Below are 27,998 nucleotides of genomic sequence, written 5' to 3' on the forward strand. Positions count from 1 at the left end.
AATAGATCGTTTTCTAATGCTTTTCTGTTCATTCCCAACTCTTCATGACTACAGAAATAATGTACTGTTGTCTCATCAAACCATAATCTAAGCCTCAAAAAATAAAATATTTTAACAGGCACAATCAAATAAGTCATGTTTCACAAACAAAAGGCACACTTTATTAAGAAAACACATTTACAACTTGAAATATAACAACATACATGTCACAGTTTAAAATAAACCTCCGACTGTGATTCCATAAATAGTCCAAACATTCAGAACTCCATTTATGTTTTGAATAAACATTAGGAATCTATCATTAATGCACTGCCTGTTTGATATATAGCATACATAGCAGTGGAGTAATATATTTTGGAAGAACACTTAAAAATGAAAGCAAGATGTCTATGGGGCCCTTCCTGTTATTTGCTGACTTCCTTGCACATTGTACACCAGAGATTTGGTCTTACGAGTCAAGTTTTACTTCACTTTTCCCACATTTCCACCAGCTTTCCTATATTCATGCCCCAAACCAGATGCAAAAGTATGAGCCATTTAATTAACCGTTAGTTTAGTTTGTTAGACTCAAGTAAAGGAACAAAGAAAAGCCTCCCAGTAAATAGGATTCTGCAAAGTAACACATCTGTCATCTATAAAGTCTCCAGACGATCATAGATAAAAGGCCAGGGAATGTTATTACAGAGTGAAGGTTACTTTAATTAAACCATATTTTAAATTACTTTATGGTGTTCCAATTTAAATAAGAGACAAACTTAGAGTGGGATTAAAATGACTTCATCTTTGTTCCTTGCCATGTTACACATCATCAATTGATTGTGCTATGAAAGAAGGTATTCCTTAGTTAGCCAAAAACCCATTAAGTGTAAGATCCAAACATTGATTGGACACGTGTCTCATATTCCCATTAAAGAATCTCATATGAACAAAGTCTTCTTCACACGAATATGAATTCATCAGCATCATAAGCAGGTAATCATTATTTTAAAGCACGTGTGAATCAGTCGACATTTCAACAGCAGGTGTTGTTCAGAAAGCTGTAAACAACAAGTGCATAATAAATATACTAAAATAAACAGCAGGATGCAAGAGTGTCCTGTGGTGTGATGAGCCCAGGGTTCAGAGGTCAGAAGTTAATGAGGAGGTCACGCTCCTGCACACTGGTAAGGAAAGACTTCCCAAAAACGAAGGAGTGAAGACCTGCCCGCAGTTTCTCTGCCATCGCCATGATGATATTCAAGTCACCCTCCACTGTTAAGTCCAAATCAGTTTTCAAGTTGCGTAGAGATCTGAAAGGTTTTTTGCCCTTCTGCCTATAATTAATAATAATTAATAACACAATGAGTCTACCGTAAAATATACAACATAATCGCAACTTAAAAATATCACCAGGTATGTTAAAGGAATACTGGAATTCATGTTTATCAATTTTAACCCCCCAAAAAAAGACGACGACCATTTTGAAATTAATTAAAATTAAAATGTAATTCTAATTTAATAAAAAGGGGAGTATTTAAATTCATTTTAATTTAATTTGATTTTTTTAGTTTTTTGGCTTAGATTGAAATAAGCAATGCAGAGCAGCTTAAACAGCTACATATTATATTAAATCATTTTCTATTTATCTATACATTTTCATTGCAATTTTAAGGACTTGTATTTAAAAAAAAAAAATCTTTAAAAAAAACTACAATTTAAAAAAAATCTAGCTAAAATAACTTTCCTGAAAAATAATGTATCAAAATCAAAACATATTTAGCAGCACACAACTGTTTTCAACACTGATGATAATAATAGGAAATATTTTTGAGCACCAAATCTGCATATGATGATTTCTGATTGATCAAGTGACACTAAAAACTTGATGCTGAAAATTAAATAAATTAAATGTAAAAAATATTAAAATAGTAAGCAGTTACTTCTGTAGTAATATTTCACATCACAGTGTTTTAGAACAAATATCTGCATTCTTGGTGAACAAAATACTTATTTTTCTTAATAACATAAAAAATATTACCAACTACAAACTTCTAAATGTCAGTATACATCAATTCAATTTCAATTTAGGTGAGCTTTATTGGCATGACAAAAACTGTACATTTGTATTGCCAAAGCAGTTGCAGCTGGGCTGCTTACAAATAGGGCACATATGTGCACTATTTGTATATATATCAACCACCTTAGTTTACAGTACATAATAGTAAAAAAATGTAGCTTAATTTGACTGAAAATTGTTGTCATTCGCTGCATGTGAGTGCATTAATTATCTACAGTAAATCCTAGTTCAAATATTTTCAATAAATGACACTGTGTAGTGCCTGTAGAAGATGTGAGCTCAAAGCTGCTGTACTTACGTCTCATCCTCAATATATCTGAGCAGTGTCAGGGCCTTTCTGTGCAGCAGGAGAAGGAAGTGGGACAAATACACACTCCGCAGAGACAGTCCTGGTTTCAACAGAAACACCTATCGATCGACAAAGAAGCAAACAAATACACCTTATCAAGGCCAAAGCAAAGGATGTTATTATAAAGCTCAGAAGAAAGATAGTCAGGCAAACTTACTGTACCTCATCTATGAAAGACTTCACAAGTGTGTCTTTGTGCATCACGTCTTGAAATATATTCCTAGGAAAAGCCATAAAGTTTAGTTAGTAATTGATAAGGTAAAGAAACCTCTTATTTCCTCTTGAGAAAGCTGCTTTTAATTCTCTTAAAAAAAGAAACAAAAGTTGACTACTTGACATGTGACTCTGATAACATTGTTTTTGTATGTGTACACAGCGTATCGAACGAATGATATGGTGAGTGCCCTAAAATGAGATCTAAAATGTCTCTGTTTCACCCATCAGCAACTCTGTGTACTTTTAAATTGAAATGTTTTTGGTCAAACGGTCACTGACAGTCCTTGAAAACAAATCAATGATGCAGCTCTACGCTGGCCACAGCCCTGAACCATGACATTAACAGAGAGTGGACACACATCCATATACACAAGCATCTCAAAGCTCATTTCTTCATACAGAGAACTCCGAGATCAAAATACATTTACATTAGCAGTTCACGTTAACATTACTGTTACATTACATTAAAGCTACAGCAACAGCGAATTATAATCTTACAGCATTAACTAATCTAAATTATAATGTTAAACTCTACATAGCTTTATGAATTAACATGTATACCAGCCATTCAGATTTTTGTTAAACTGAATCAAATTTATGCATTTAGCAGACGCTTTTATCCAAAGCATGTGTTGCCGGGGAATCGAACCCCCAACCTTGCGCTCTTGACTCTTATGCTCACAAAGGCTGCAGTTATTTGATCAAAAATATCTCTATAAATTTGGTAAGTAGTCATATAATAAGCAGGATAATGTACAGTCAGTAGGTCATTAATCACCAGCAGTCACCATTAATAAAAAATAAAATAATAAACCTTATATACAAAATAAGATCCCTTCACTTTGCAAGAATAACCAACTCACTATATATTATCCCTTAAATATAGATTTTGTGTATTTGAATAAAAGACCATGATATCTTGTTGTTATCCTTACAGTAAGAATCAGCCAATCATGATACAGTTTCCAGACTGATAAGGTTTGTAGAAGTCAAAGGTCATACAAGTCTGGAGTGTAGGAGTCCTGGGCATTGATGAGGTTGTCAGAACTGATGTCATCCTCGCTGGCGGCCTTCCAGAGGGCGCTGAGCTCAGCACGCATGTAGCGCCGCTGATGATACGTGTGCTCGTGGCAGGGGGGCATCTGCTTGACCGTGTTAATGTCCACGTCGATGTGGGTGGTGGGGTACGGGGAGTAGAGCACCTGCCTGTAGGGCAACACAAAGCTGCCTGTGGAGTCCTGGGAAGGAGAAAAGAGCGACTTTAATAACATTACCACACAGCAAAGCCACCAGACGGTTATGGACCCATGTCATGACATTTAGTACTGGATATTCTGTGCAAATGGGCAGTGGTTATGAGGGACTCTCTGGATACCTTAAGGAGGCCTTGAACAAAGAGGCCGGTGTCATATTTAAATGAGCCGTCGGGGTGACACAGCCGAGAGCACTTTCTCTCCGCAGGAGTGAGGAAGAGGCACAGCGTGAGCACGATCTATAAAGAGGCTACAATCATTAGTCGGCTTTCATGCTCAGATATGAATGCTGAGAATATACATGTGGGAATGTGCACCTTATTGACTTTCTCAGGATTGCTGCCGACCACCATGGAACAGCCACAAGTCTGAAGATGAGAGCTGATAGCCCTATGATAGAGAAGGACGACAAACATCACAACCTAAACAATGAGAACAAGCAACTCAGTTCAGATCATTGCCTTCTACTAAAGACGCAATATGTCTTACTTGTGTAAAAAGTCTTCGTGACAGCTGTCTCCAATATCATCATCATTGAGCACCGTGTCCTTTAGCTGTAACGAGGAAAAGTATTTCTTTGTGTGCTTCAGTGAGAAAAACAATCAAAATGTTTAATATTTCAAATTTGTCAGAAAAAAATCTAATGTACAGTAAATGTCATTGATTGAAGATCTCTTCCAGCTGGATGCATATTGCAGACCCTTAGGAACTAACCACCATGCTGTTTGTACAACGAAATGTATAAATTAGAATTAATATAGTACATCAAATGTCATAAATAATACATTTATTTACAGTGCTAGTCAATGACATGGTTCAAATTGTTTTAGTTCTGGATATTAATATATTCAATAATGTATTGAAAAAATTCCATTCATACATACAATGACTTGAATGGATTTCTTCCTAAGCTGTGATGCATGATTGTATTTTTCCTGAATTAAAATTAATGTTTTTTTTTTTTTTTTGGGTGGCGGCACAAAAATGTTAGCTTGACACTTTCCTAATTTTATAATGATGAAAAAAACTAATTAATTGCTTTGCATTTTTGAAGAACACACCAAGTAGTTTGGCATAATCTTAATTGTTATTTCAGTTCTGGTCACTGCCTAATAGTGCAGAAAAATGCCAAAATATGATATGATCGAGAGGTCACCTGCTCTTATTTATTTAATTAATTTCATTATTAATTTGTCTTATTATTAATTATCGCACAAGTACAGTTTTTTTATTACTATTGCATTAGTACGGTTATATTTTCAAGAACTGTTGTATTGGTACGGTTTTATTTGATCTGTATCATTCTGTTTTATGTAGTTCATTTTATTTAGTTTTATTTAGGCCCTCAACTATGTCAAAATACTCACATCCACTTCCTCTGGTACACTGTGTTTCTTCATGGAGGTTAGCAGCTCCATTATGGGAACAATCTCAGATGACAACACAAAGATTATGTTGTAACCCTACATGATAAAACGCACACAGCACATACATTATGAAAACTAACAAACAATAACTGGATCAGAAGTAAAAGATGCACAACTCTGAGCAAAGACCTTCTGCATGCAGATGCGTCCCTTGCGGATGATGTGCTTGAGTCTCTCCACACACACACTGTGCAGTGGCAGGTAAAAGCTTAGCTCTGACTGCGGCAGGATGATTGACAGCGCGCAAGTGTTCTTATCCCCCTTGAGTTCTCCGTCAAAAATCAGCGAGACTATGATAACTCCCTTTTCTGCCAAGACGAAGAACTTCACATCCACTGCTCCACTCTCCGCACTTCGCAAAATCTCGCCGTTCAGCGTGTGATTGGCCAGAAACGTGACCTCTCCATCACTGAGCAGCGGCAACCTCTGACCTTTGGGGGCCCAGATGTGCTGTACACGTGGTCCCAGGATGTTGTCCCAGTAAGCGAAGGTTGCAGCCAGCACGGGACACCAGTCCTCGACCAGCACTTCAGTCTTAGCCACACCAGGAGACTGCGGGGGACCGGCTGCAGACATGACGCCTGCTCACACAGACCTACAGTCAGACTGCTGTCAGTCTCGCAATGCAGAAGTCAGAGGTGACAAACAGATTGCAACATCCTCCTGCTGTTACACTGCACCCATGCAATCTGTGGAAGAGGAACAGAGAAAACACAGTGGAGTGGACTAGAAAGTGAAGACACTGACGTGACATGTAAGCCAGGACAACAAAACGTTATAAAATAAAATTGCTATAAAAAGCACGAGCTTTTTGACTTGAGAATTAATCATTGGTGTCAAAATATCCAAATGTGTTAGAGCCTTTCCAGAGATCCGTGAATCTGTACATTACACTCATCGAGCAAATCAAGACACCTCGACATTCATGTATAAAACAAGTCTGCATTAGCTTGAATAGTCGTGGTAAATCAGATTTTTGCTGCCGGTATGTTACACATACAGAATCCTACCTGCTTTCACTCAAAACGACAACACATTCGTCTAACCTTTTTCCTTGTTCTCTTGCTGTCACTAGGCTGCGAAGAAGTGCGTTCCTGAAGCTCAGGGCACAACAGCGCCCTCTGGCGGCTGAAGGAGTCATTTGATTACCCGAGACCGAGGCAAGGAGAAATTCAATTACCTCTCGAGTCGTTTTATCAAACCATCACTTCAGGCTGCGAGTTGTATTGAGGAAGATATTGCTATTATATTGTAGTATCGAACTGTGTTGCAGTCTATTTGCAATTATATTAAATAGATTTTTGTGTTAACCATGCCTTTACACTAACGTTACCTAAATGGAGTTTCAAAGCTGCCTCAGTACGTTATTTCGGGACATCAGAATACAGTTTTTGTCATAGTAAATATAGTAATAGTGTGCGGGTAAGAGTTCAGCTTCAGTGTACAGTAGGTTACAGGTTCGCCAACAGTCTGAATAAATCCGCCATTAGACTGAATCAATCCAGAGTAAGTTAGTTCACCAACGGATCAAATCGTTTGGAGCACTTTTTTACTTTATAACAACACGGAGAGCTAAAAGAACATTAGATGAAGAGGGTTTTCACACACAATCTACTGAAACAAACCTCGCTTTGTATCGTTTGCCATCGACCAACGTCTTTATTAAGTTAAACATCTGCGAGAGCAGCTTGTGAATGACTCACTGCAGGTAAAGACTTTGTGCAACCAGTAACGTTACACACTGTAAATACAATAATCCTTTAGTGCTACACGATACCATCACTGTACAATGATCTGCTACTAGAACAGCAGATTAAACTATATTGTGATGTTGATTAATATGCTGTATGAACAAATATACCATTACAAAAATGATCCATAGTTTTATTATAGTAAAAGTGTAGTAACCATTGTTTGGTATTAACCAATGGTATTGACTACCATTTATAAAACCACAGTTTTACTACAAATACCATGGTTAAACTAAGGTTAGTGTAGCAAACCCATGGTTATTTTGTGGTTACCACGGTTTATCCTTTTTTTTGAATAACCATGCACTAAAAAAATCTGGGCTTATTTTTTTTTTTTACCCAAACGCTGGGTTCAGACTTTTGGGTAATTTTGGGGGGTTCTTTTTTCAGTGTTTGGGTACTTTTTGTATTACTCAGATCCTGGGTCTGACTTAACCCAACGGTTGAGTTATTTATCGCGGGAATTTGCTTCTCTTCCGGAAAGAGCAGTTCTTTGTGCCGTAGAATTTACGCATTCGTCTGTAAAATACAGGTTTGTATACAGTTTACTTCATCTATAAAATCATTACTATGTTGAATATCGTTCAATTTTATGCAGAGCAACATACAGGCGTGCAGTATGAATCACCTTTAACTAGTGTTGCGGTCTTTTCGAGTGATGGAAAAGCCTGATGCTTTGCATAAAATGAACGATTTTATACATAAAGATACAGAATACAAATATTCCCTCAGAGCTGTTTACTGTTTGTTTTGGGGCAGGTTATAAAGGCAATCGCAGTATATTTTGGATATGAATGAAATGCAGGGAGGCAGCCTCAGGCGTGAGCAGTTCCCCACCGAACACGACTCTAGCTCGGACTCGAGAACCAGTATGACGCAGCGCAGTGATGGTGCAAACAGAACAACAGAGACTGGTTAATAACACGTAAATTACTTCTGTTTAACGTAAATATCGTCTCCATGCCCTGAAGGTACTCAAAAAGTTTGGTGGCCACCTTGTGGTCAAGAATTATAATGAAATATAAAAAAAATGCTAATAACTTTTGAATAAATTAGACTATTGAAATGAAAATGGTCTCCCTATATTCTTTGGGTAATGCCGAGAGCATCGATACCAATTATGAGAAAATTGGCCATACTTCCTTGTCCACCATTTTGATTAATGTTGAAACCCTACTTTTTCGAACTCCTCCTAGACCGTTAGTCCGATTTTCCCCAAATTCGACTCATCATCTTCAGATCATGCTGGCAAAAAATTATGGAATTTGAGTCGATATACAAAACGGTTCTCTTTTGGCGCATCAACGAATTTGCTGGAAGGGTGCCAAAATGCATTTGAGGCTGTATCTCTGCAGAGCTTTGACATATTTCCACCAAACTTTGTATGTGTCATCGCCACCTCAGACTGACCATGCCACAAAAATTTGGTAACAGCGCCACCTTAATGGATTTTGTGTCGAACCGTTTTCACACACCACCGCTACGAATTTGAGGCATCATGCCAAAATGACACTTCAGGCTGAATCGCTGCAATGCTTTGGCATATTGACACCAAACTTTTTGTGTGCCATTATCATCTCTCACAGAACAGCCAAAATGATTTGATAACAGCGCCACCTCTTGGTCAAAAGTGATAAGCCATTTAATCATATTACTAGTGGTTGTATTTATGATTTTTCAGCCATTTCAATTACAATCATCCTAAAATTGCTTTAATTGCACATTGTTGTATTTGGTGTGATGCTCCATGCCATGGAGTGCCGGTGGAGTGCTTGGCCCCGTAATGGCTGCTTCCAGCTATATTTATTAGTTTTACTGTTTTTTAAACAAGTTTAAATATGGGCAATATGTATAGCCTTTCAAAAATATAAATAATACTGTAAATGATAAGGAAAATAAAGGAAGTTAACATGCAAACCAGTGGTTGTGCGGATTATTTTAGAAAAGTTTAGAGGATTTGAGTTAATCTGTAAACATTATTTAATGTATGAAGTAAAAAATAAGCTAGTAATATAGTAATAATTAATTAACTTTATCTGGGTTAAATCAACCCCTTATGGTGGGTTAAATAAGTAACCTAATTTGCTGGGTAAAATTAACCCAAAATGGGTTATGTCCTATTATTTAACCAACCCTTGGGTTAATAACAACCCAGATTGGGTTTTTTTTTTTTTTTACCCAGTGTTTTAGAGTATGGTTAACCTTTTTTTTTTTCGTAGGTCAGTGAGAAGGTGAACGTTGTAATCACCCAAATGTACTGATGTAATTTATCTTGTTGTCACTCCTGGTTAGCTGCAGTATCATCCTCACTCTTAACCTCCTGATTGGCACATCATCCGTCTACCTCTAATTTTGTAATACACACCATCAGGCCTCGCTGAACTGGTCCACTGATCTCAATTTTGTGGTTAAATACACCACTTGACCCTCAACACCTCGAACCACTGTTGTCGGATGATATATATTGTGCTCTCAGCTTTCCATTACAATGCTACAAACCTCATTGACTTATTGTGATAGCAGAGACCGGAGAGAGACAGAGGCATTTCAGGTTGCCATGGCAACAATAGTGATAAGCAGTGTTAGCGACACTTTTAGGCGGCACCTAGCAACCGTTTCCATGCATCCAAAGGCCAGGTTACAAGACAGTACAGGAAGGAAATCATTTGCACAGGCTTTTGTTATAGAGCTGTTGCCTTCTTCTGATTTGCTTGGCTACATAATGTGTTGGAAATCCAGCAACAAATTATTTACAGTTCAGTACGGATGAATGTGCAGCTTTGGTATCAGCATTAAGAGAAGCTGATTATGAGCGAGTCTTGATGAGTTTGTGTGTATGTGTGTGCGTTTCTAAACGTAACCTTTGCGCTCACATGCTCCCTACGCTGATTAGGACTCGCTGTGCTGATTAGCAGTTGTCATGTGTGCTCTTTACAGAGTCATTACAGAGTGATTTCCTCCCACCCCATTCCCCATCCCATCATTCTGTGGTGTGGAAGAGTGAAGATGAATGGCTCTAGCCTGCACAGAGACGGGTAATGGGTTATTATTTCTAGAACAGTCATACTAATGCCATGGGTCTGAAAAGATTGCATACGCAACATGACCATCATGTTAGCAGGCTGAAGCTCAAATCGACCATGCTTTCAGCGGCGAAAAAGTCAGAACAGAAGGACAAACCTGGCAAACAGACCCATGGGGGATGGTTGTGTTGTGTGATGGTGTAACTGAAGCCACTTTAAAATATGAGAGAGGCTCAGAGATTTATGACTGGGGTTCAGCTGGTGACATGTTTTCCCTTTTGTTTCCTATTTTGCTTATTTGGCAGGCAGATAGGCACCGCTGGCAAACCTTTAGTCTAAACTCATCCTCTTCACCATCAGTCAGAGTGAAATATATGGGGGAGATGAACCTCATCTTGGTAATCATTAGCCAACATCCATTTTCCAGTGACGTTAATCCACAGGGTAAAAATCTGAAAGTGTTTCGGGCGGAGCGTTCTTTTCCCCTCAAAATCAGTACCAGGAAAATATTGATTCCTTGTCATTTAGCAGGTGCTTTTTTATCTGAAGTGATTTACAGTACGCTAACTGCAGGGACTCCCTGGAGCTTTGTCTGGCAACCGAGTGGGTGAAGGAAATCTTACTGAAATAACTGCTGAACTGGGACTGTTCACAGCAGGGGGTCCCAAACATTTTCACGCTATGACCCTATTCTCAGGAGGCATAATTACTCTTGAGAACCACTAAAAAGATTTAATAGTGAAATATGAGGGGAAAAGACCCATTTGCTCTCTCATTTTGCTATCGGTTTTTGTTTTCTATTTCATTCATACTGTTGAATTCGGTAGGCTGAGAATTCCATTGCATTACCATAAACTATAAAAATGGGGATAATTATCAACAAAGACATGAATATGAAGTATACAGAAAGAGAGAGAATATATTTTTGCTTTTCTGGAGGCACAGCATGTAAGCACAGCCTAATGGCTTTAGTGGAGTAATGATTCAGTTCGGTAGGTGAGTCATTTGTTGAGTTAGTAGCTGTTCTGAAGAATTTGTTGAGTTAATTCTGTGAAGGACTCATCAGACTGATTCAGACTCTTGAGTTGGTGAGTCATACAAAACGATTCATTAAAACAGCCAGCTCATAATGCTTGTGAATCGGACTGTCTGGCATTGTATTTTTGTTAAATGCTTGAAATATGTAACATCAAGTGTCCAACATCAAGTCCAAACACTTTATCAGATCACAAAAGCAAACAACAGACAGTTTTAGTTAGTTATCTTTAAAGTTTATTGTTGAAATTTTGATATCCGGGATACTCTGATTCAGAGACACAGTGCTATAAATAAATAGCACTCATAAAAAGCTCTTGAGATAGCATGAAATGCATGAGAAGCGGCACCACTGAAACTGGCACAAGAAATACTGCTGTGGTGTGCGATGCACTTGTGTTGCTTCGTGAAAAATACATACGGTAAATTATCCCCAATTCAAATTTGAATTTGAGTACTGTACTTGTATTATTCATTTTCCTGACATGGTATGAAAAAAACATACTTTTACACTCTATGATCCACAGTTTGAACACTCTATAGGTTATCGGAAGTATTTATTATGTCACAATTAAATCAAGGTATGTGTGAATAATTAAATTGTTAAAGTGTATAATTAGATTTTATGAATTATCCTTCTTGGGGTTACTGTTGTGCTTCTAATATGTTTGTCTCTCTTGCACTTTCTTTTGGGTAGCAGGCAGTTCTCCAGGTCCATCTTGAAGCAAGCCTTTATGCATCAGTTCCTGATACTTTAATGTGTCTCTGAGGAAGACTCATTCACATAGAAAAGTGCCCCCTGCTCATATTTTCACCCCAAACGCGTCCTGACAGAACACTGCAAGGTCAAGCACTCACCACAGAACACCATAGTTGTATGATGATGACGCACACTCTCATATAAAAGCAACTTCTTTTGTTTGTGAGTCATAGACATGGACATGATTAGTTCAGGTATATTTAGATGCTTTTGATTGTGTAACAAAACAAGCCCATAAAGACCAGCAAACCTTCAGGGAATTTTAAGGTGCTGGTAGTGTGTAGGTTAACGGTTTGGCCCGCAGTTTCTTTAATACAGCTGGAATACTTTTGGCACCAAGGACAAAAAGTAGTAACCTGAGGCACATTGTCTTGATGGAAAACTCTGTCCTTGTACTTTTGTGTAACGAGATCAATCTAAAGCAGTTTAAGTGGAGGAAAGACTTTAAAATAATAATCTGTTTGGACAGGCTAAATTTAATTCAGTGCAGTGCTTACTGTATATCAAATACAATTTTTGCAATCCGTCTTCCCTTATAAATTGAGTTAAGATAGAGTCAGGATGAAATATAGTATAAATATAGCTTCAAGTTGCAATATACGAGGTCCAACCTGAACAGCAAGAGAAGCAGGTAATTAAATGCTTAGATGTAACACAACTGACATCAAAACTTGGAATAAGGATTTTAAAAATTACACTTTTAAAGACATTGTAGAACAAGATATCATATCGCATATGACACTGGAGAAAATCAAACCAACACAGCTTAGGCCTTTATGTATTAAAAAGATATCAAACATTTATCAAAAGATGAGGAGTCCTTTAAATACAGTACAGAAAAAGAAATAGAATATGAATTTACTATAGATAATTAGACAAATGAGTGTGAGTTTCATCCATATTTTGTTTAAAATTAATGGACGTCAGAGAAGCAAATATTAAAAATATGTAAAATATTCCAAGAACATTCTAAGTATTCCAGCCTGATCAATTTAGATTAACTGTATTAAGGAAAAGCTTTGTGCTTGTACACCTAAATCAAGGAGGTCAATAATGCACAAAGAAAGCTATCAGTTAGGAATCAAATTAATTTCAATGGCAAGTGCTTGCTTGGCATGTGACCACCTGGAAGTATGTGATTTAAAGTCTGCCATCCTTGCTCTTGGGAACTCAGTTCTGGATACCGTTTTTTTTAAGCCAGGTTTTTTTTTTTTTTAACCCTGGAAAAGTAATAATAATGACATCATGATAACATTGATTTGTTGATCACACCATGAAATACATGCACAATCCCAAACCCTTCACTAGTGTCAATCCTGAGCTGTGACATCAAAGGAAGCTGACAGGGACAAATATAAGATAATTTCATGCTTTTAAGAGCCCTTAAAATGGTCACTATCAAGACATCTACTATACTATAATGGAATATTTGGTATTCATATGTTTCCTTGAAGAAATTTTGTCAACTACTTGAGCCGTCATTTTTAGTTGTCCTCTCTAGTTAAGTGAGATGCCAAATTTTACAAAAAATATAAAACAAAGACAATTTAACACAAAGAAACAAAAGTTCAACTGACCAACAGCACTGAGATTTTATATTTCACATTTTAATATGCCTGATGCCAAGCAATCACAGCTATAATCTATTCCATAATTAAGATTATTGGAAAATTTAGCAACAGAAATATCCTGCATGCAAAATTGTGTGACTTTCCACCATGAAGAGATTAAGTTAAGTTAATAAAAAGGGTTTATATATATATATATATATATATATATATATCTATATATATATATACCAAAAGCAATAAGGCTAACATGGTGTAGGTTCATATCTATTTAGTGTGTTTTGTGCCACAGGGAACACTTGAGACGGGCGAGAATACAATTTAAGATGACAGAAACACTTATCAAGCTGTACGATTTAAATTTATTTTCTTTGGAAAATATAACCAGATATTTAGTATGTAAAAACATTTGAGCAGCATTTGACAGAACATAAGAAAAGAAAAGAACATTTGCACACAGCTCCACAGACTTCCACTGAGTCACAAATACAGCCCCTGGAACCCACCATGCCAAACGGCTTCTTGCATTTTAACATCTTTACAACAAAATGGCAGGAAACTCTCCGGTTCCCCCAGAGGTTCTGCTAAGAAGAGGATGTCCCAGGAGAACAGGAATTCTGAGCAAAACCAAACACTTCACAACACAGCACTGCCGAGGCTTTTTCCAGTAGATACTTTGCTTATTGGGGAAGACAACTTGAGTTTTTGCAGCGTTTTGAAAGGTAATTGTAATGTATCTGTAAATAGATATATTCATATATTTATATATATATATATATATAGAAATATACCATTCTTTCCCACAAATATGAAATATATATACACAACTTGAACTTAATCACGTCTGCACTGTCCAAATAATGCTTTCCACAGATGGAGCATTGCAGAAGACGCGCATTATATGGTTTGGCGTTTTTCTTTTTCTTTCTTTTGTTTTCATTGGGATACCATGTTAACTCTCATGATAAAATACATCCTTTGCATCTTTTGCAACACATATATCCAAAGACTCACAAAGTCCAACAGACACGCATATGCAACCATGCAACCTGTGAAATCCTCTGCCATATAAAAAGTTTAGATCATCTTCATGTTGACACGTCTGGGCCCACTTGTTTCCGTAAGTTCTGAGTTTGCGCCTTTCCGTTTTCGTGGGACGTACTGAATGTCCACGCTACCTCTATGCTTCCCTTTGCCACGGCTCCATGCAAACAACAACAAGAAACAGAACAAGACGACACCCAGGAAGCTGAGGCAGCCCATTGCTGTGGAGACCAGGATAGTGGTGAAGTCCAGTACCACCCTGATGGTGTACTCTTCTGTGCCATTAATCAGGGAACTGTTGTAGTCGGAGTCAAACAGAAAGCTGCGGTTGGCGTAAAGGGCTCTATCCCTGATTCCCGAGCTTTTAACAGCAACAGTGATGGACAAAGTGGCATTCCCTGCTGGGTTCGATGCCACACATACGTACATGCCGCTATCCTGAGGCTCTGCCATGCGGAACTCCAACGAGCCATTGGTATGGACAACCATTCGTCCCGTACTTTTTGTGGTAATGTGCCGCCTATGCGGTGTCAGCCATGAGACAGAAGGTGGTGGAGCCCCGTCCGCACTGCAGTATAACCAAGCTCTCTGTCCTTCTTCTGCCTGTGCTGGGTAAATTGCCATTGAGACAACCCTGGGCTTGGTGCAGATAACGTAGCGAGAGATCTGAGGTTCCACCAGGTTCCTAAGAGGCTTCCCAGCCAAGGGAGCAGGGGCACTACATTCAGGTTGAACATCACCATACAGCAAAAGTGGAGTCCTCTCCAGTAGCCAGCGAAGACGACAGTCGCACACTAATGGGTTCTGGCCAATCAGAAGACTCTGCAGGGCCTCAGAAGCAGGAAAAACACTCCTCTCGAGCGTGGAGAGACGGTTGTAACAAAGGTCAAGAATGCGCAGCGAGGAGGCTCCTTGAAAGGCTTGAGTTTCCACACTGAGCAGGTTAGACTGTCGCACACGTACAACTTCCAGCCGGTCCATTCCCCTCAACCATCCTGCTGGCAGGACACGTATGCGGCTGTAAGACAGGTTGAGATGCGTTAGATACAACAGATGTGTCACCACTGGCACGGACGTCAAATTGGTGTGGGTAATGGAGAGTGTGCTGAGATTCAGCCCCTGCAAAGTGGAGGTCGGAAACCCTTCTAACAAAGGCCAGCGGTCCACTTCAAGGTGTTTCAATCGTGGTAGACCCTTAAATGCGTGTGCCTGAAGCTCTGCAATGCCCAAGTCCCGCAATCGCAGGCTGGTTAGACCGTGCAGATGTGCGAGAGCATGTGTGGGTACTGTGCTCAGGTTGCATCGCTGCAGCGTTAGAGAGCGCAGGGATGCCAGGCCACTGAAGGCCCGTGGGGCGATGAACACTAGCTCATTATCACTCAGCTCTAGTACCCTGAGCCTCCGCTGCTCCTCAAAACCGTAGTCCAGCAGAATAACAAGACGGTTTTGACTGACATCCAGCAGGGTTAGCTCGCTGAGGCCAGCCAGCGCTCCGCGTTGCAACAAAGTCAGTTGATTGCTTCGCAGTCGGAGCGAGCGCAGCCGCGGCTGAGCTCGGAAGCTGCCAGGTTCCACAGATGACAACAGGTTGTTGCTGAGGTCCAGCTCCTCCAGCAACAGCAGCGAGGAAAAGTTCTGTGGTGTCACAGTGCGCAGCCGGTTTTTACTGAGGTCCAATGCCCTTGTCTCTATAGGGATTCCCTCAGGCACCTGCACTAACCGCCTGCGATGGCATGACACAGAACGTGTGGGCACAGAGCACTCACAGCGGGCAGGGCAGGCATGGGCGGGGCACTGAAGCAGGAGGAGTGACAGGAGGGAGAGCCCCAGAGCACAAGAGAATGAAGAGAACAGCATGGCCACCTACAGAGAGAAAACAGAGAAATATAATATAGATGAGAGAGATGGCTGGATGGTTAGTCACTCAAGGTAATGTAAACAGTCACATACATACAGTCTAAGACTATAGGCCACTGTACAAAATTCTACAAAGTTATTTTAAATTAAAATTACCAGCTGTGAAATTATTTGTAAATGTATATGTATATATATATATATATATATATATATATATATATATATTAAAAAGTTTCATAGTAAAAGTTGGAATACATTTCTAAACATGTAGTATGTGTACAGCATGAGGGACACAAATAAGCCTGTGTTTTGTAGAATGACAGCCATATCACCCAGCAGCCACATCACCCTGGAGCCCAAGACCGGTTTGCCACTGAAGCTCCTGAGAAAACTAGGTTGCTGCTGGAAGAGGTGCTAGTGAGGCCAGCAGGGGGTGCTCACCCTGTGGTCTGTGTGGGTCCTAGCGCCCCAGTGTAATGATGGGGACGCTATACTGTCAACGAGCACCGTCCTCCGAATGAGACATTAAACTGAGGTCCTGACTCTCTATGGTCATTAAAAATCCCAGGATGTCTTTCGAAAAGAGTAGAGGTGTGACCTCGGCATCCGGGCTAAATTTCCCCCATTGGCCTCGGACCATCATGGCCTCCTAACAGTCCCCATATCCGCTGATTGGCTTCATCACTCCGTCTCCTCTCCACCAGTAAGCTGGTGTGTGGTGGGCGTTCTGGCGCACTATGGCTGCCGTCGCATCATCCAGGTGGATGCTGCACACTGGTGGTGGATGAGGAGATACCCCCTGTCTATGTAAAGCGCTTTGAGTGCTAGAAGAGCGCTATATAAATGTAAGGAATTAATTAATGACCCCTGTTATCCACACACATGCACGTCATGTCCATTGTTCCATCCCAATTTCCCAACACCTCCTCTGTGCAAGACCTCTGCTGATTCTAGCTGATGGTGGTGCATCGATCGTCTCTTTCTCTGTCTGTCATACACACACACACAAACACACAAAACCTGCTTTCAGAAAGACATCTCCAAACATGCCATAACCATGGAAACTCCATGCTCCCTTGGCAGAAGTCCTGCTTTGCCAATCGAAATCAATAATGGAGGAAAGCAAATGGCAGGCATTCCACAGGTCTGTTAGACTCAAATCACAAATGTGTCATTTAGATTCGATACGAAGACTGATTATAACCATGTCTGTCTAAATGTTTTATATCAGTGTGCAATCACCAGGTAATTAGGGAAGATGAGGGAGTGTACTATTATAAATGTAAAACAATTAAATAAGCATAATATAAAATAAAAACAACAATATTTGAGACAAAAAGGAAATTTTTGTGATTGTGTATTTTATATAATGACAATTTACCTTTTTGTATACCTTATCTGTTATAATCTATTGATTGACTTTCCTTCCAACATGAAATGGGTTGAAATACACCCCTTATTTCAGACAATATAAAAATCGAACAGACAGCCAAGATTCAGATAAGAATCACCAGCAAGGGAGCTTTTACATTTTCTGAGATCTATCTTGCATGAGAATGCATCATTTAAACCTGCATCTAAACTACAGCCATTTAGTCTTGTGATAAAAAATTAATGTCTCCATCGTAAAATCTGAAGAATGGCTTTAGAATGGATAATTACATCTTACAACATCCCAGCAGCTCCAATTATATACATCTCTTTATGTTTCTCACTTCTGGGCTGTTCTTTAATATTTTAAATACTTCCATAGACATGATACACAGTGTTGCATAATTCAAGATGATGTGTTTCTCATTATTATGAAAGATACATGAGTGTAGCAACTGGTTTGAAAACATAATTATCAAAGGGCATAATATGTGGAAAGGTTACATGCACGTATTCTCAATTAATTATTAATAGAACAGAACCATAAAGGCATCTGTTTCCATTATTGCTTTAAAATGACCATAAAGAGAAATGCTAATAATCTTGGGCTGAAAAATGGGGCAGACAATTTTCAGTGAACTGGCAAGCCACCATGGAGTGCTCTCATAACCAATATAGCAACAGATTGACCTGCATGCACAGAATAAACCTTTTGCCTAGTTTCTCTCTAATGTATAATTTAGACGTGGCTTCACTATGTCAATAATAATCTACCATGCATTTTTACTACAATTTTCCTTGCTAATTTGTATAAACCTAATAGAAATCCCATTTAAAAAGGTATCTAATGCATTTAAATGCCAGTGCTCATTAAAATCACCAAGACAAAGTTGAGGTGCGAATTCTTAAAAAATCTATTTCACCTCACTGGTCTAAATGACTCAAACCCTGTATGACGAGCACAGGTTGCCTCATTCAAACACTGATTAGTAAGAGCCAGGCTATGCTTTCATTTCAAATCAATATCAATACATGTACAAATTCTGCTGCCACATTTGCACTGCTTTTCAAGGAGTGTGACTGCAAATGGCCTTGCTTGTACAACAGAAGCATTTCTCAACCTTGGCGGTGCTCAGTTTCATTCTCAACTCCATCAGGTCTGTCGCGACGCGACACGTCAAATGTTCGCCTGCCAGCCTGAGTGTCAGAATGAAGACAGAGGACATGTCTGGGTGGAACATCAGGGAGCAGCGCTAAGCCTGTGGTTCGTTGTGGGGAGCAGCTCACTGACAGGAGGAGTTTATTAAGTTTTAATGAGTTAATAATTCAATTCATCCCAGCCGATCTGATGACAGTATCAGCAGCAGGGGAGAGCATGAGCGTTGATGTAATTCTTGCTAAAGGTGTCTAGATTAGAGATACATTTCTAAGGCAAAGTTTATCAATTTATCATTACAAAGTCCTCTTTTTGGGAATGGAGATAATCCATTATTTGACAGGATATGTTGTCACACAGCAGGGAGCATATTCTCCTCAGTCTTTTCACAAAATCTTTATCCCACAAAAGCAATCTGTCGCTCTTCTCTTCAACAAACAGACAAGGCAGCCGAGCTTTTACATAGGAAATAAATGGTGATTCTCGAGGTATACGGGAAGCCTACAATCTGCTAGTGAATCCAATATATATATAATTAATAATAAGGTATTAATCACAAAATAAATTATAATAATGTTTAATGTAAATAATAAATAAATAGAATAAATCAAATAAAAGTTATCATATTGACAGCCATAGATTTATATTTGGCTTCAAGTTTATTCATTAAACAGTACAATGATGAATGAATAAAATATACAGTGACAACTTAAAATATCAGCTCTAGTATAGTAGTATTATAATATATTTAGAATATATACATTAATACTTACAAATAAATAAAAAAAGTGCTGCTTTGGGCTGGAGAATGTCTTGTTTAAAATGAGTTTTTGTAAGTACACTAGCTCAGTGTAATGTAGATGAAATGTGTTTACTGAACTGTAAAAAAAGAAAGAAATGGAATGTATTGACAAACTGACAAAAAAAACATTTCAAATTAAAATTGTTCGATTTAACCTTAGCTAGCACTCCATACAGACATCAAACAACAGCGGTGCGCAGAGATCACAATATAGTTTCACTCCCTGATTTTTGTTCCAAGAATGTACTGTATCAAAAAGAATTCTCTGTCCTCTTCTAGCTTATCAAAGTAAAGATCAGAGCGTTTCCTCATACTTTGCTGGTGAGCTGTGGAAAACAATCCGGCCATGTCTCCTCATTGCTCTACATCAGCGTCTCAATTCCACAGACAGCGATTGTGAAGTCTGCGGTTTCTCTTACTTTGAGGACATTCTGCAGATTAACTTGGTCTAATTTTAGTTTATCTAATTTTAGTCTCATCCATTTTTCATTGAGTGAAACCACCACAGCCATTGGAGAGCGCAGTGTCCCATCTCCCACCGGGTCCGTGTGTGTATTGTCTGTGTGTCTTAGACCGAACAGGAACAGGCAGAAGTTTGTTGTTGGGAATGTTTGTGAAACATGCATATGTAGTACATATGCCAGCTTGTTTATGGTAGAGAGTGCTAGTGTGCTGACCTTGACCCTTGGGGGTCTTTGGATCTCATGTTTAATTCCCCACTACAGCGCGAGCTTGCACTACATTTTGGTGATTATTTCATACAGAGGTGTCTAAATGTAGGTGCCACGGGCTGTGTGTGTTCCCAGCATGTCGCTTTCAGACGCCATGCTGTAGTATCTCTACAATGCTCTGATCTAGCCCTGTGGAGCTCTGTTGACTCCTGCTATTGATCTCTGCGTTATTACACATTCACTTCTTCACACGTCTCTCACATTGCACAAGACTGAAACCCCTCTGCACCCATGGCAACCGAGCCGCCAATCAAACCCTGATCTCTGAATGTTTCATATACCTAGAGCTCAGGTGAGAATCCACTGAATATACTTTAATAATACCCAAATAATTTTTCCGGGGTGTGTTCCTTCACTCATTTGAGTTTCTGTGCTATTCTGTTGCCCCCACGAGAAGAAAGTATGGTGAAATATGGTATTTCCTGCATGTTTTCATGCTGTCAGCTATCCTTATTGGTATAAATGAGCATGTTTATGTATGTGCATGTTTGTGTATGTCTCTGGCTGTCTCGCTGGCAGCACTGATGCAATGTTTTCATGTTTAACGGACATTCAGTTCAGAGTCAGAAGGGTGTCTGGGCTCAGCTTCTAATGCCTTAATGTATGGTGCATTTTAACATGGAAAAAGAAGAGGAAAGTAGCAAAACATTTAATATTGTTTTTCCATATAAATATTAAACTACTCACAGTAATATTCAGCAAGGCGAACGACAAACTTTTTTCTCAAGCATGGTTATTTAGAATTGAAAATATGGATTACACGATTCGCCTAATTCCTATTTTGTGATTATTATAGTGTGTTATTTGCTGTTTTACACTATTGTTTTTACTAGTTAAATTAAATTATTATAGTATGTGTATAAATATTAAGCCAGCTAATTTTTTATGCAAATATTCTGTGTTCCCCCAATTAATTTAAAGTCAAAACTATGCATAACAATCAATACAGAATTTTAAAAAAATGGTGTTTAAAATCGTTCGGATGGACTAGTCAAACTGCTGTGACATATATCATGCCAAATTGATCTACATACACACCATATACCTTGTTCACTAAAACAAATCTTCAGCACAAAGAATTCTTGAGCAGTTTGTAATCTCTAAACTATCAGAAAATAAAAATACAATGTAAATCTTGAAGAGAGGAGCTCAAAACGCCCTCAGAGGGAACACAGGTATTATGTAAGGGAAGAGAAAACAATTGAAGAGACAACAGAAATAAAGAATCCAAAGATATAACAGGCAGGAGCTGGTGAGAAGAATATAAGAGGTAAGAAGAGGTAATTCAGAAAGAGGAACATGTTGCAGTGCATAAGAGAAAAACAACGAGACAAGAAATCAGGCATACTGATTCATCTTTCCACCTGCGCGCCTGGGTAATAACATTAATGTGTGTGCAGTCACGTTTATTTGGCCAACAGGTTTCCTCCTCCCTTTGGCATTTGGCTGTGTGTGTGCTCATCACCGCCATACTGTGTAGTGGAAGCATCATTTATGCTTTCTTGTTGGTTTGTCTTCTGCATACACAAAATTCTCAGTGTACCCAATTACACACACAAAAAAAAGAAAGGGATGCGAGAGAGCCGACTGCCTCCAGACATCGCTTCTGCAATGCTAATTAACCCTGCAGGCAAAATCCACCACCAAGACACTAACCCTTCAACATAAACACACACAGCCTCCCACACACAGGACCTCAATGCTTACCGCGTATGAAAGTTTTACTTAGATGCTGCCGAGTTATTTCCTCTTGCCTTTATTTTCATTAATAATTAATTTCCGTCTAATCTAAAAGGTGATCTAATCACTTAATAAGTATGCTTAATTGAGTATTTTCAAACACAACAGAGAGCAGACGTTATATTTCTTGCAGAAAATATATGTGGCGTCTATAGGTGTTTGGATACTGCTAGTCAAAACCCAAAAAAATCTAATCTGGTCACAATTTGCAGTATTATTCTTGCCCATGAAACAGGGTTGTGTAAAATTTTACATTTTAATTTTATTGACAACACCCCACAGGAAGTTCAATTGGAATTTAAAAAGGAATATTAAGAAGTAGAATTTATTTTCGACCATGTACAGTTAGAAAAAAAAAAGTAATTGGCTAATTTTAACACAATATAAATAAATGTATAAATGAAGTATAGATTTCTATAGGGGACATAGAAAACTGCTGTTAAGCCCAGTTTTGTTTGACAAATTTTCCAATTTGTTAAAAATGTCACATACTGGGGTTTAATTTAACTTTTTTCAATTTCAATTTGTAATCTCTAAACTATCAGAAAACAAAAAATACAATGTAAATCTTGAAGAGAGAAGATAGAACAGAAAAAAGGAATCCAAAGATATAATAGAAAGGAGATGGTGATAAGAATATTAGAGTTAAGAAGATTAACTTTAATAAGAAAATTGTGCAAATTTGTGAATTGGATTTGACCACACAACACAGGAAGTTGGAATCTGTAATAACTGGAAGTGAAATTTACTGAAAATACAGAGAAAGTCAAGTTTTTGTTTGTTTGTTTGTCCCCCACAATGGGCCAAAAATAAAATCTGTAGTGGGAGATTTTTTTCTCTACTTTTGCTGTCAAAGCCAAATTTTGTCTTTGTTTCAGGGTTAAATCTACTTCCTTCAGTACTTCCTAATTCAGTGTTCTAAGTATGCAATTCTAGTTGCTGTTTGCAACCTCAATTAAAATCCAAATCAAATCCAGGAATATAAGTGGATTTTAAAAAGCAAATGCCACTAATTGGCATGAGTTAATAAGATCTTTGGGTCATGGGAACCACAAAACATCTTCTTCATGAAGATTTTGGTGGTGATCACACTCTAGAGGACACTTTTTTATTGGAGATGAGACAGAACATCTATCCTTGCTTGGCATTTCTAGGGAATTGAATCAGGATTATGTCAGCTGCTCTAAGAAGCAGTGCTCTTAAAAGCAGTCTGTTTCTGAATCCATAGAGTGCATTACCATTATGAGTCCAAACCAGCTCTTGCATTAAATCTTGGCACTTAGATGGATAATGATAAGGCTAACGTAACAACCACTGCCACCAACAAAACGCATGAGTTGATTCACATACAAGTGGATTAAACAAACACATCTTCCCCTTAAATATCATTGCTTCACCCAATTCATTTTTCTAAATAACCGTAGCAAACTTAATGGAAAGCAATTTAATTTAAAGTAAGTGAAGTGAGACACTAAGTGAAATTACTTTGGCAATGGGCGCATAAGTTTCACAGCAGCTTAACGGAACTGCCAAAAGCTCACAAAATTTCACATACAGACATGACTGACACAGCCACACATCCATCCACATGCATATTTAGTTTTTGGCCTGATATATGCTAATTCATGCACATAATGCAGATTACTGATATTGTAATTGGGTGTCAGCTCTTTGAGTACTGTTTGTACCCAAACAAGCTAACAAGTGATCAGGAGGAATAAATATATAACCTCATTCTCCCATGCAGCGTTGTGTTAAGTGTGCAGATGTAAGACTTGACCACAGAAAACCTTGTTACAGTTAATTAAGATGCTGGAACTTGCCACTCCTGAATATGAAAATTAAATAAAATAAAAAAACCTTTAGAAATAGTGAAAAAAGGAGTTATTTAAAACGAGTTATTCAAATATGACTCATAGCATTAACGGAGGGAATAAATTTAGCATTAAAAAAATCTGCAAGTGTGCCGTCTCCCTAGAGGACGCTCAGGAAGCTCCTGGAGGCCATCAGGGCCAGTGAAGTTAAAGCAGAGCAATCGCAATCGGCGCTTTGAAAGGAAGCCTAATTAAAACGCAAAAACACTTGCTTAGTCAGACAGGATTCAGAACAGGACATTTTTTCTTCATGTCATACTTCTGACAGTATAATGAATAGGTCTAATTGTGAATATTAGTTGGCTTAACATGTACGTGAGCTGCTCTGTGAGGCTTCTAGAAGCACTCATAAAACTAGTCATAGTAGCACAATATACAGTGATATTATCTCCAGTGAGACAGGCTGCTAATATTTAGGTCAGTGGACCCTTACTATAATGCTATAACATTGACAAAAGAAACTCAAATTAGCCCAACACAAAATCAATCTTGCAGCTTAATATCTAATCTCTTTCCACTCAAAGCATTCTGTAACTTTTCCTTTAGTACCTAAGGGAAATCAAGGAAAATTGCATTTATATGATTGCATATATATATATATATATATATATATATATATATATATATATATATATATATATATATATATATATATGGGCAAACCAATACTGATGTGTAGCATACGGATAAGTATAATGAAATAATTAATCAAGAGATTAAAAAAGTATTGAGAATGTTATGTATTAACCAGTCTTAGGATATTTGGTTATTTGGAAAAAAATGGTTTTCTTTGATATTTATTGTTTATATATATATATATATATATATATATATATATATATATATATATATATATATATATATATATATATATATATATATTTAAACGAACAAAGAACTGCAGGTCAAATCTGGTTCTCTTCAGTAAAAATACAGCTCTGATCCCCTCTTTTCGGCCTAGACATCTCCTACATATCCTCCCCATATGGCCCAGGTATATACTACAAATTGTTCACAGTAGTGTGTCTAATTTGTAACCCTGTTGGCTTCCCTCAAAGTTCCTTAATGAACCCAGCTAAACTGTCAGTTTTATTAGGCTTGGCTGTGGAGAAACAGATTTGTGATTTACAAATCCCCAGGGGAAGTAGGGTTTACATTACTTGCCACTAGTTCTCAATTGCTTCAATATACATCTGTGCTAGTTTGCTGTGACAAAGCTGCGTTTCTTTGTAGGGAAAGGTGCACACCATTCTGCTTCTAGAAACGTCTTTATTTGGCTGTTTGTTGCTAGATGGCTATTTACTTGTTTGCAACCATGTTGTCACACAACAAACACAGTCGTGTCCTGTCTGAGCCTGTGCCAAGACTATGGGGAAATGAACTGCTTATAATCAAAAAATCGAAGCAATTGACGAATCATTAAGAGATTAAGATAAATGGTGAAACAGGCAATTAAAGCAAAACAGTAAGCCAACTACAGACCAAACCTCCTATTAAGCAGTTTAAAAATTATACATCCAATTAACTGTAAAACAAACAAATAAATAAATAAGAAAGAAAGAGCAAGGAAAATAAACACATTCATTAACCACGTCTACTAACTATATCTGGATCAGACAACCATTTCTTCAGACAGCACTATATTTTCAGTGCCACTTTCTTGTTGTCACTCTGGCTTTATTCTTGATTCATATCTTTTGCATTCTGCTGAAGAGTAATTTTAACAATACAATATATGCACATTCTAATAAGTCACTTTGGCAGTGTAAGACACGGTGGACAAAAAGTATACAAGAAAAATGTATTTATGTTAATGTAAATGCATTTCTGCATGCCTCGTGAAAGCATTTCAAAAAGTAGCAGAATGTTATGTCTTCAGTGTTTACATTTACATTTAAAACAAGCTGATTTAATTCACTGAGAAATCATTTCAAATTCCATTCCGTTCTTGCAGCATTGGTGAATTTCTGTTAAAGCAGTCTGGAGGCTTTCCTGAAATACGGCAGCATTAATCTGGGTAAACCATTTTATTTGCTTAAAAAAAAACAAAAAAAAACAGACAAAAACTTTCTTTCATGGTCCAGTTAGTACAAAGTGTGAGCAAAATAACAGCAGTATGCACATAACATCAATACAGACCTGTTGGTGTAGCTTACAAGGAGAATAAAGAAGAGATTAAACCTATTTAACACTGTCAAATCTGAGCTACGTTTGTTACATAATAATTACATGGTAATTACCATATAATATACCACATTAAAGAACATTTCCCCCAGAGCCTAGTTAGGAGCTAAAATGTTAAAGAGGTAGAACACATTTTTTTTTCTGAATGTAAAGAATTCCTGTTTCTCTGGGGGGTGGTGCGATACAATGCTGTGATTTAATTAGGTTGGACATAAAGGATAATACATCAGAAGGTGTTAGGGTGTAGACAGCATCATACTTGCCTTTCTGATGTGGAATATGAAGATCCTTTGGTTAAAGCTGTGTTACTAACTTTTCCTCAAGACAACACTAATTCATGCTTTCAAAAACAGTATGTACTCTTCAGTTTAAAGCCTACCTCTATCATCTAGTTCATGGATGTATTAATTCACAGCAAGTTGAAAAAGTTAGTTTTTTAAAGAAGGGAAAAGATTATCCAATGTTCCCTACATCACTACATACCTCTAAATAGCCTCGGATCAACTTGCCCGGTCCATTTTCTAAATCCCTATTTTTTTTCCACCTCTTCCTTCAGCTCCTAATGGATGTGAAAATAGAAGTGCATATCCCGGAGATCTGCTGAGTTTATATTTTGTCTTAATGTGATTTAAACCAAATAATCGTGCTCTTGCCACATGTGACGACACACTTTGATAAGATGAAAATGCAAATGCGTGAATCACACCCCGACACATTCATCCTGTAAGTTACTTACAGTCAGTCAGCCAGTCGAAAGCTCTGCGTGTCTCTCCCGAAGGCAGGTCTTCTTTATTGTGTCTGACAGCTCCAAACCTGTCCTTCTCCACCCCCTGAAATCCACACTTTTTGTTCTTTACCTATGAACAGCATCCATCACTGTCCGGAGCCCTTCTAGTCTATCAGCGCTTGAGATCGGAAGCGTTGAAGGGGGAATCACAGTGGCTGCCGTCTACTGAGGAGCTCCGCGATGACCGAGCGCATTAATGACACCTGACCGTCCGTCACAGACAAAGTGAACTAGTGACACACTTACGTGCACCGCGCTGATGAAATATCGCAGTGATGTCTCCCTCGCTCCTGTGCCTCTCTCTTTTTTCCCACCTCTCCACTAAAGCACAGGCGGTGGAAATTCGCAACAGCACTCGCTGAAACCCCTGGCAGAATACATCACCACTTTCCCTTTTTATGAGTCACAATGCACACACATACACACCTCTGATCTGTTCCTACCTGCCAAATGCGGAGCGTCTCAAACCAACGCGCACTTTCTTTTACCTTTACCTCCATGCACTACAGTTTAAATAGTCTCAACTCTATCGCAAACACACCTCACGGCATAGGTAGGCTTATGTGCTCAACGTGTGCTGCTGGTTACCTGTGGCTGCTGTTCTAGATGCCATAAGGATCAGCGTTCCTGTGATCAGCGTCTGAGCGATCAGCTAAGAGGAAGAGGGAACAGCCAGCACTCTGTCTCCACGACAACGCCCGGCAGATGCCACACCTCCAGTTCAGGATCCTCGAGAACAATAAGCGTTTATCGCCACCCTCCCTCTCTCTCTCTCTCTTCTTCCCTCTCCATCCGCCGCTTCCCGCTGTAAAGCCACGCTCACTCGGAGAGAGTGACGCGCTTGTGTGTGACGTCTTCCAAAAAGCAGGGATTCTGTATGTGTGTCTGTTAGAGTTCCACAAGGGGATTAGGCACTTTTCATCTTCATGACGCACACTAGAAAGAGAGATAGAGAGAGAAAGAGACGGGAGATGGAGAGACAGAGGATGGGGTCGTCATGGAGATATTTGCCCA

The 27,998-nt window shown here is 38.5% G+C and overlaps 2 protein-coding genes across 6 annotated transcripts; both read right to left on the reverse strand.

Annotated features, from left to right (window-relative positions):
- Positions 1-138: 138 nt before the first annotated feature.
- LOC127970582 (guanine nucleotide exchange factor C9orf72) lies at positions 139-6,945 on the reverse strand. 4 transcript variants are annotated; one of them, XM_052573218.1, is made up of 10 exons: positions 6,348-6,945; positions 5,431-5,990; positions 5,242-5,337; positions 4,364-4,458; positions 4,192-4,264; positions 3,997-4,113; positions 3,624-3,859; positions 2,568-2,625; positions 2,355-2,464; positions 139-1,313 (listed from the first exon to the last, which is right to left on the reverse strand). In XM_052573218.1, exons 2-10 carry the CDS (start codon positions 5,875-5,877, stop codon positions 1,127-1,129), a joined length of 1,419 nt encoding a protein of 472 aa, XP_052429178.1. In that variant the 5' UTR covers positions 5,878-5,990; positions 6,348-6,945; the 3' UTR covers positions 139-1,126. The 4 variants fall into 4 exon arrangements, with proteins under 4 accessions (XP_052429178.1, XP_052429177.1, XP_052429180.1 ...); XM_052573217.1 differs by having other exon boundaries at positions 6,312-6,943; XM_052573220.1 differs by having other exon boundaries at positions 4,364-4,428; positions 6,348-6,933.
- A 6,832-nt stretch (positions 6,946-13,777) lies between these two features.
- Positions 13,778-27,988, reverse strand: lingo2b (leucine rich repeat and Ig domain containing 2b). Of its 2 annotated transcripts, none has more exons than XM_052571955.1 (2): positions 27,573-27,988; positions 13,778-16,345 (listed from the first exon to the last, which is right to left on the reverse strand). In XM_052571955.1, the coding sequence occupies exon 2, from the start codon at positions 16,337-16,339 to the stop codon at positions 14,516-14,518; it is 1,824 nt and encodes a 607-aa protein (XP_052427915.1). In that variant the 5' UTR covers positions 16,340-16,345; positions 27,573-27,988; the 3' UTR covers positions 13,778-14,515. The 2 variants fall into 2 exon arrangements, with proteins under 2 accessions (XP_052427915.1, XP_052427916.1); XM_052571956.1 differs by lacking the exon at positions 27,573-27,988 and adding an exon at positions 26,934-27,550.
- Between the last annotated feature and the right edge of the window lie 10 nt (positions 27,989-27,998).

Source organism: Carassius gibelio, chromosome B13 (genome assembly GCF_023724105.1).
Source record: "Carassius gibelio isolate Cgi1373 ecotype wild population from Czech Republic chromosome B13, carGib1.2-hapl.c, whole genome shotgun sequence".
NCBI classification, from domain to species: Eukaryota; Metazoa; Chordata; class Actinopteri; order Cypriniformes; family Cyprinidae; genus Carassius; species Carassius gibelio.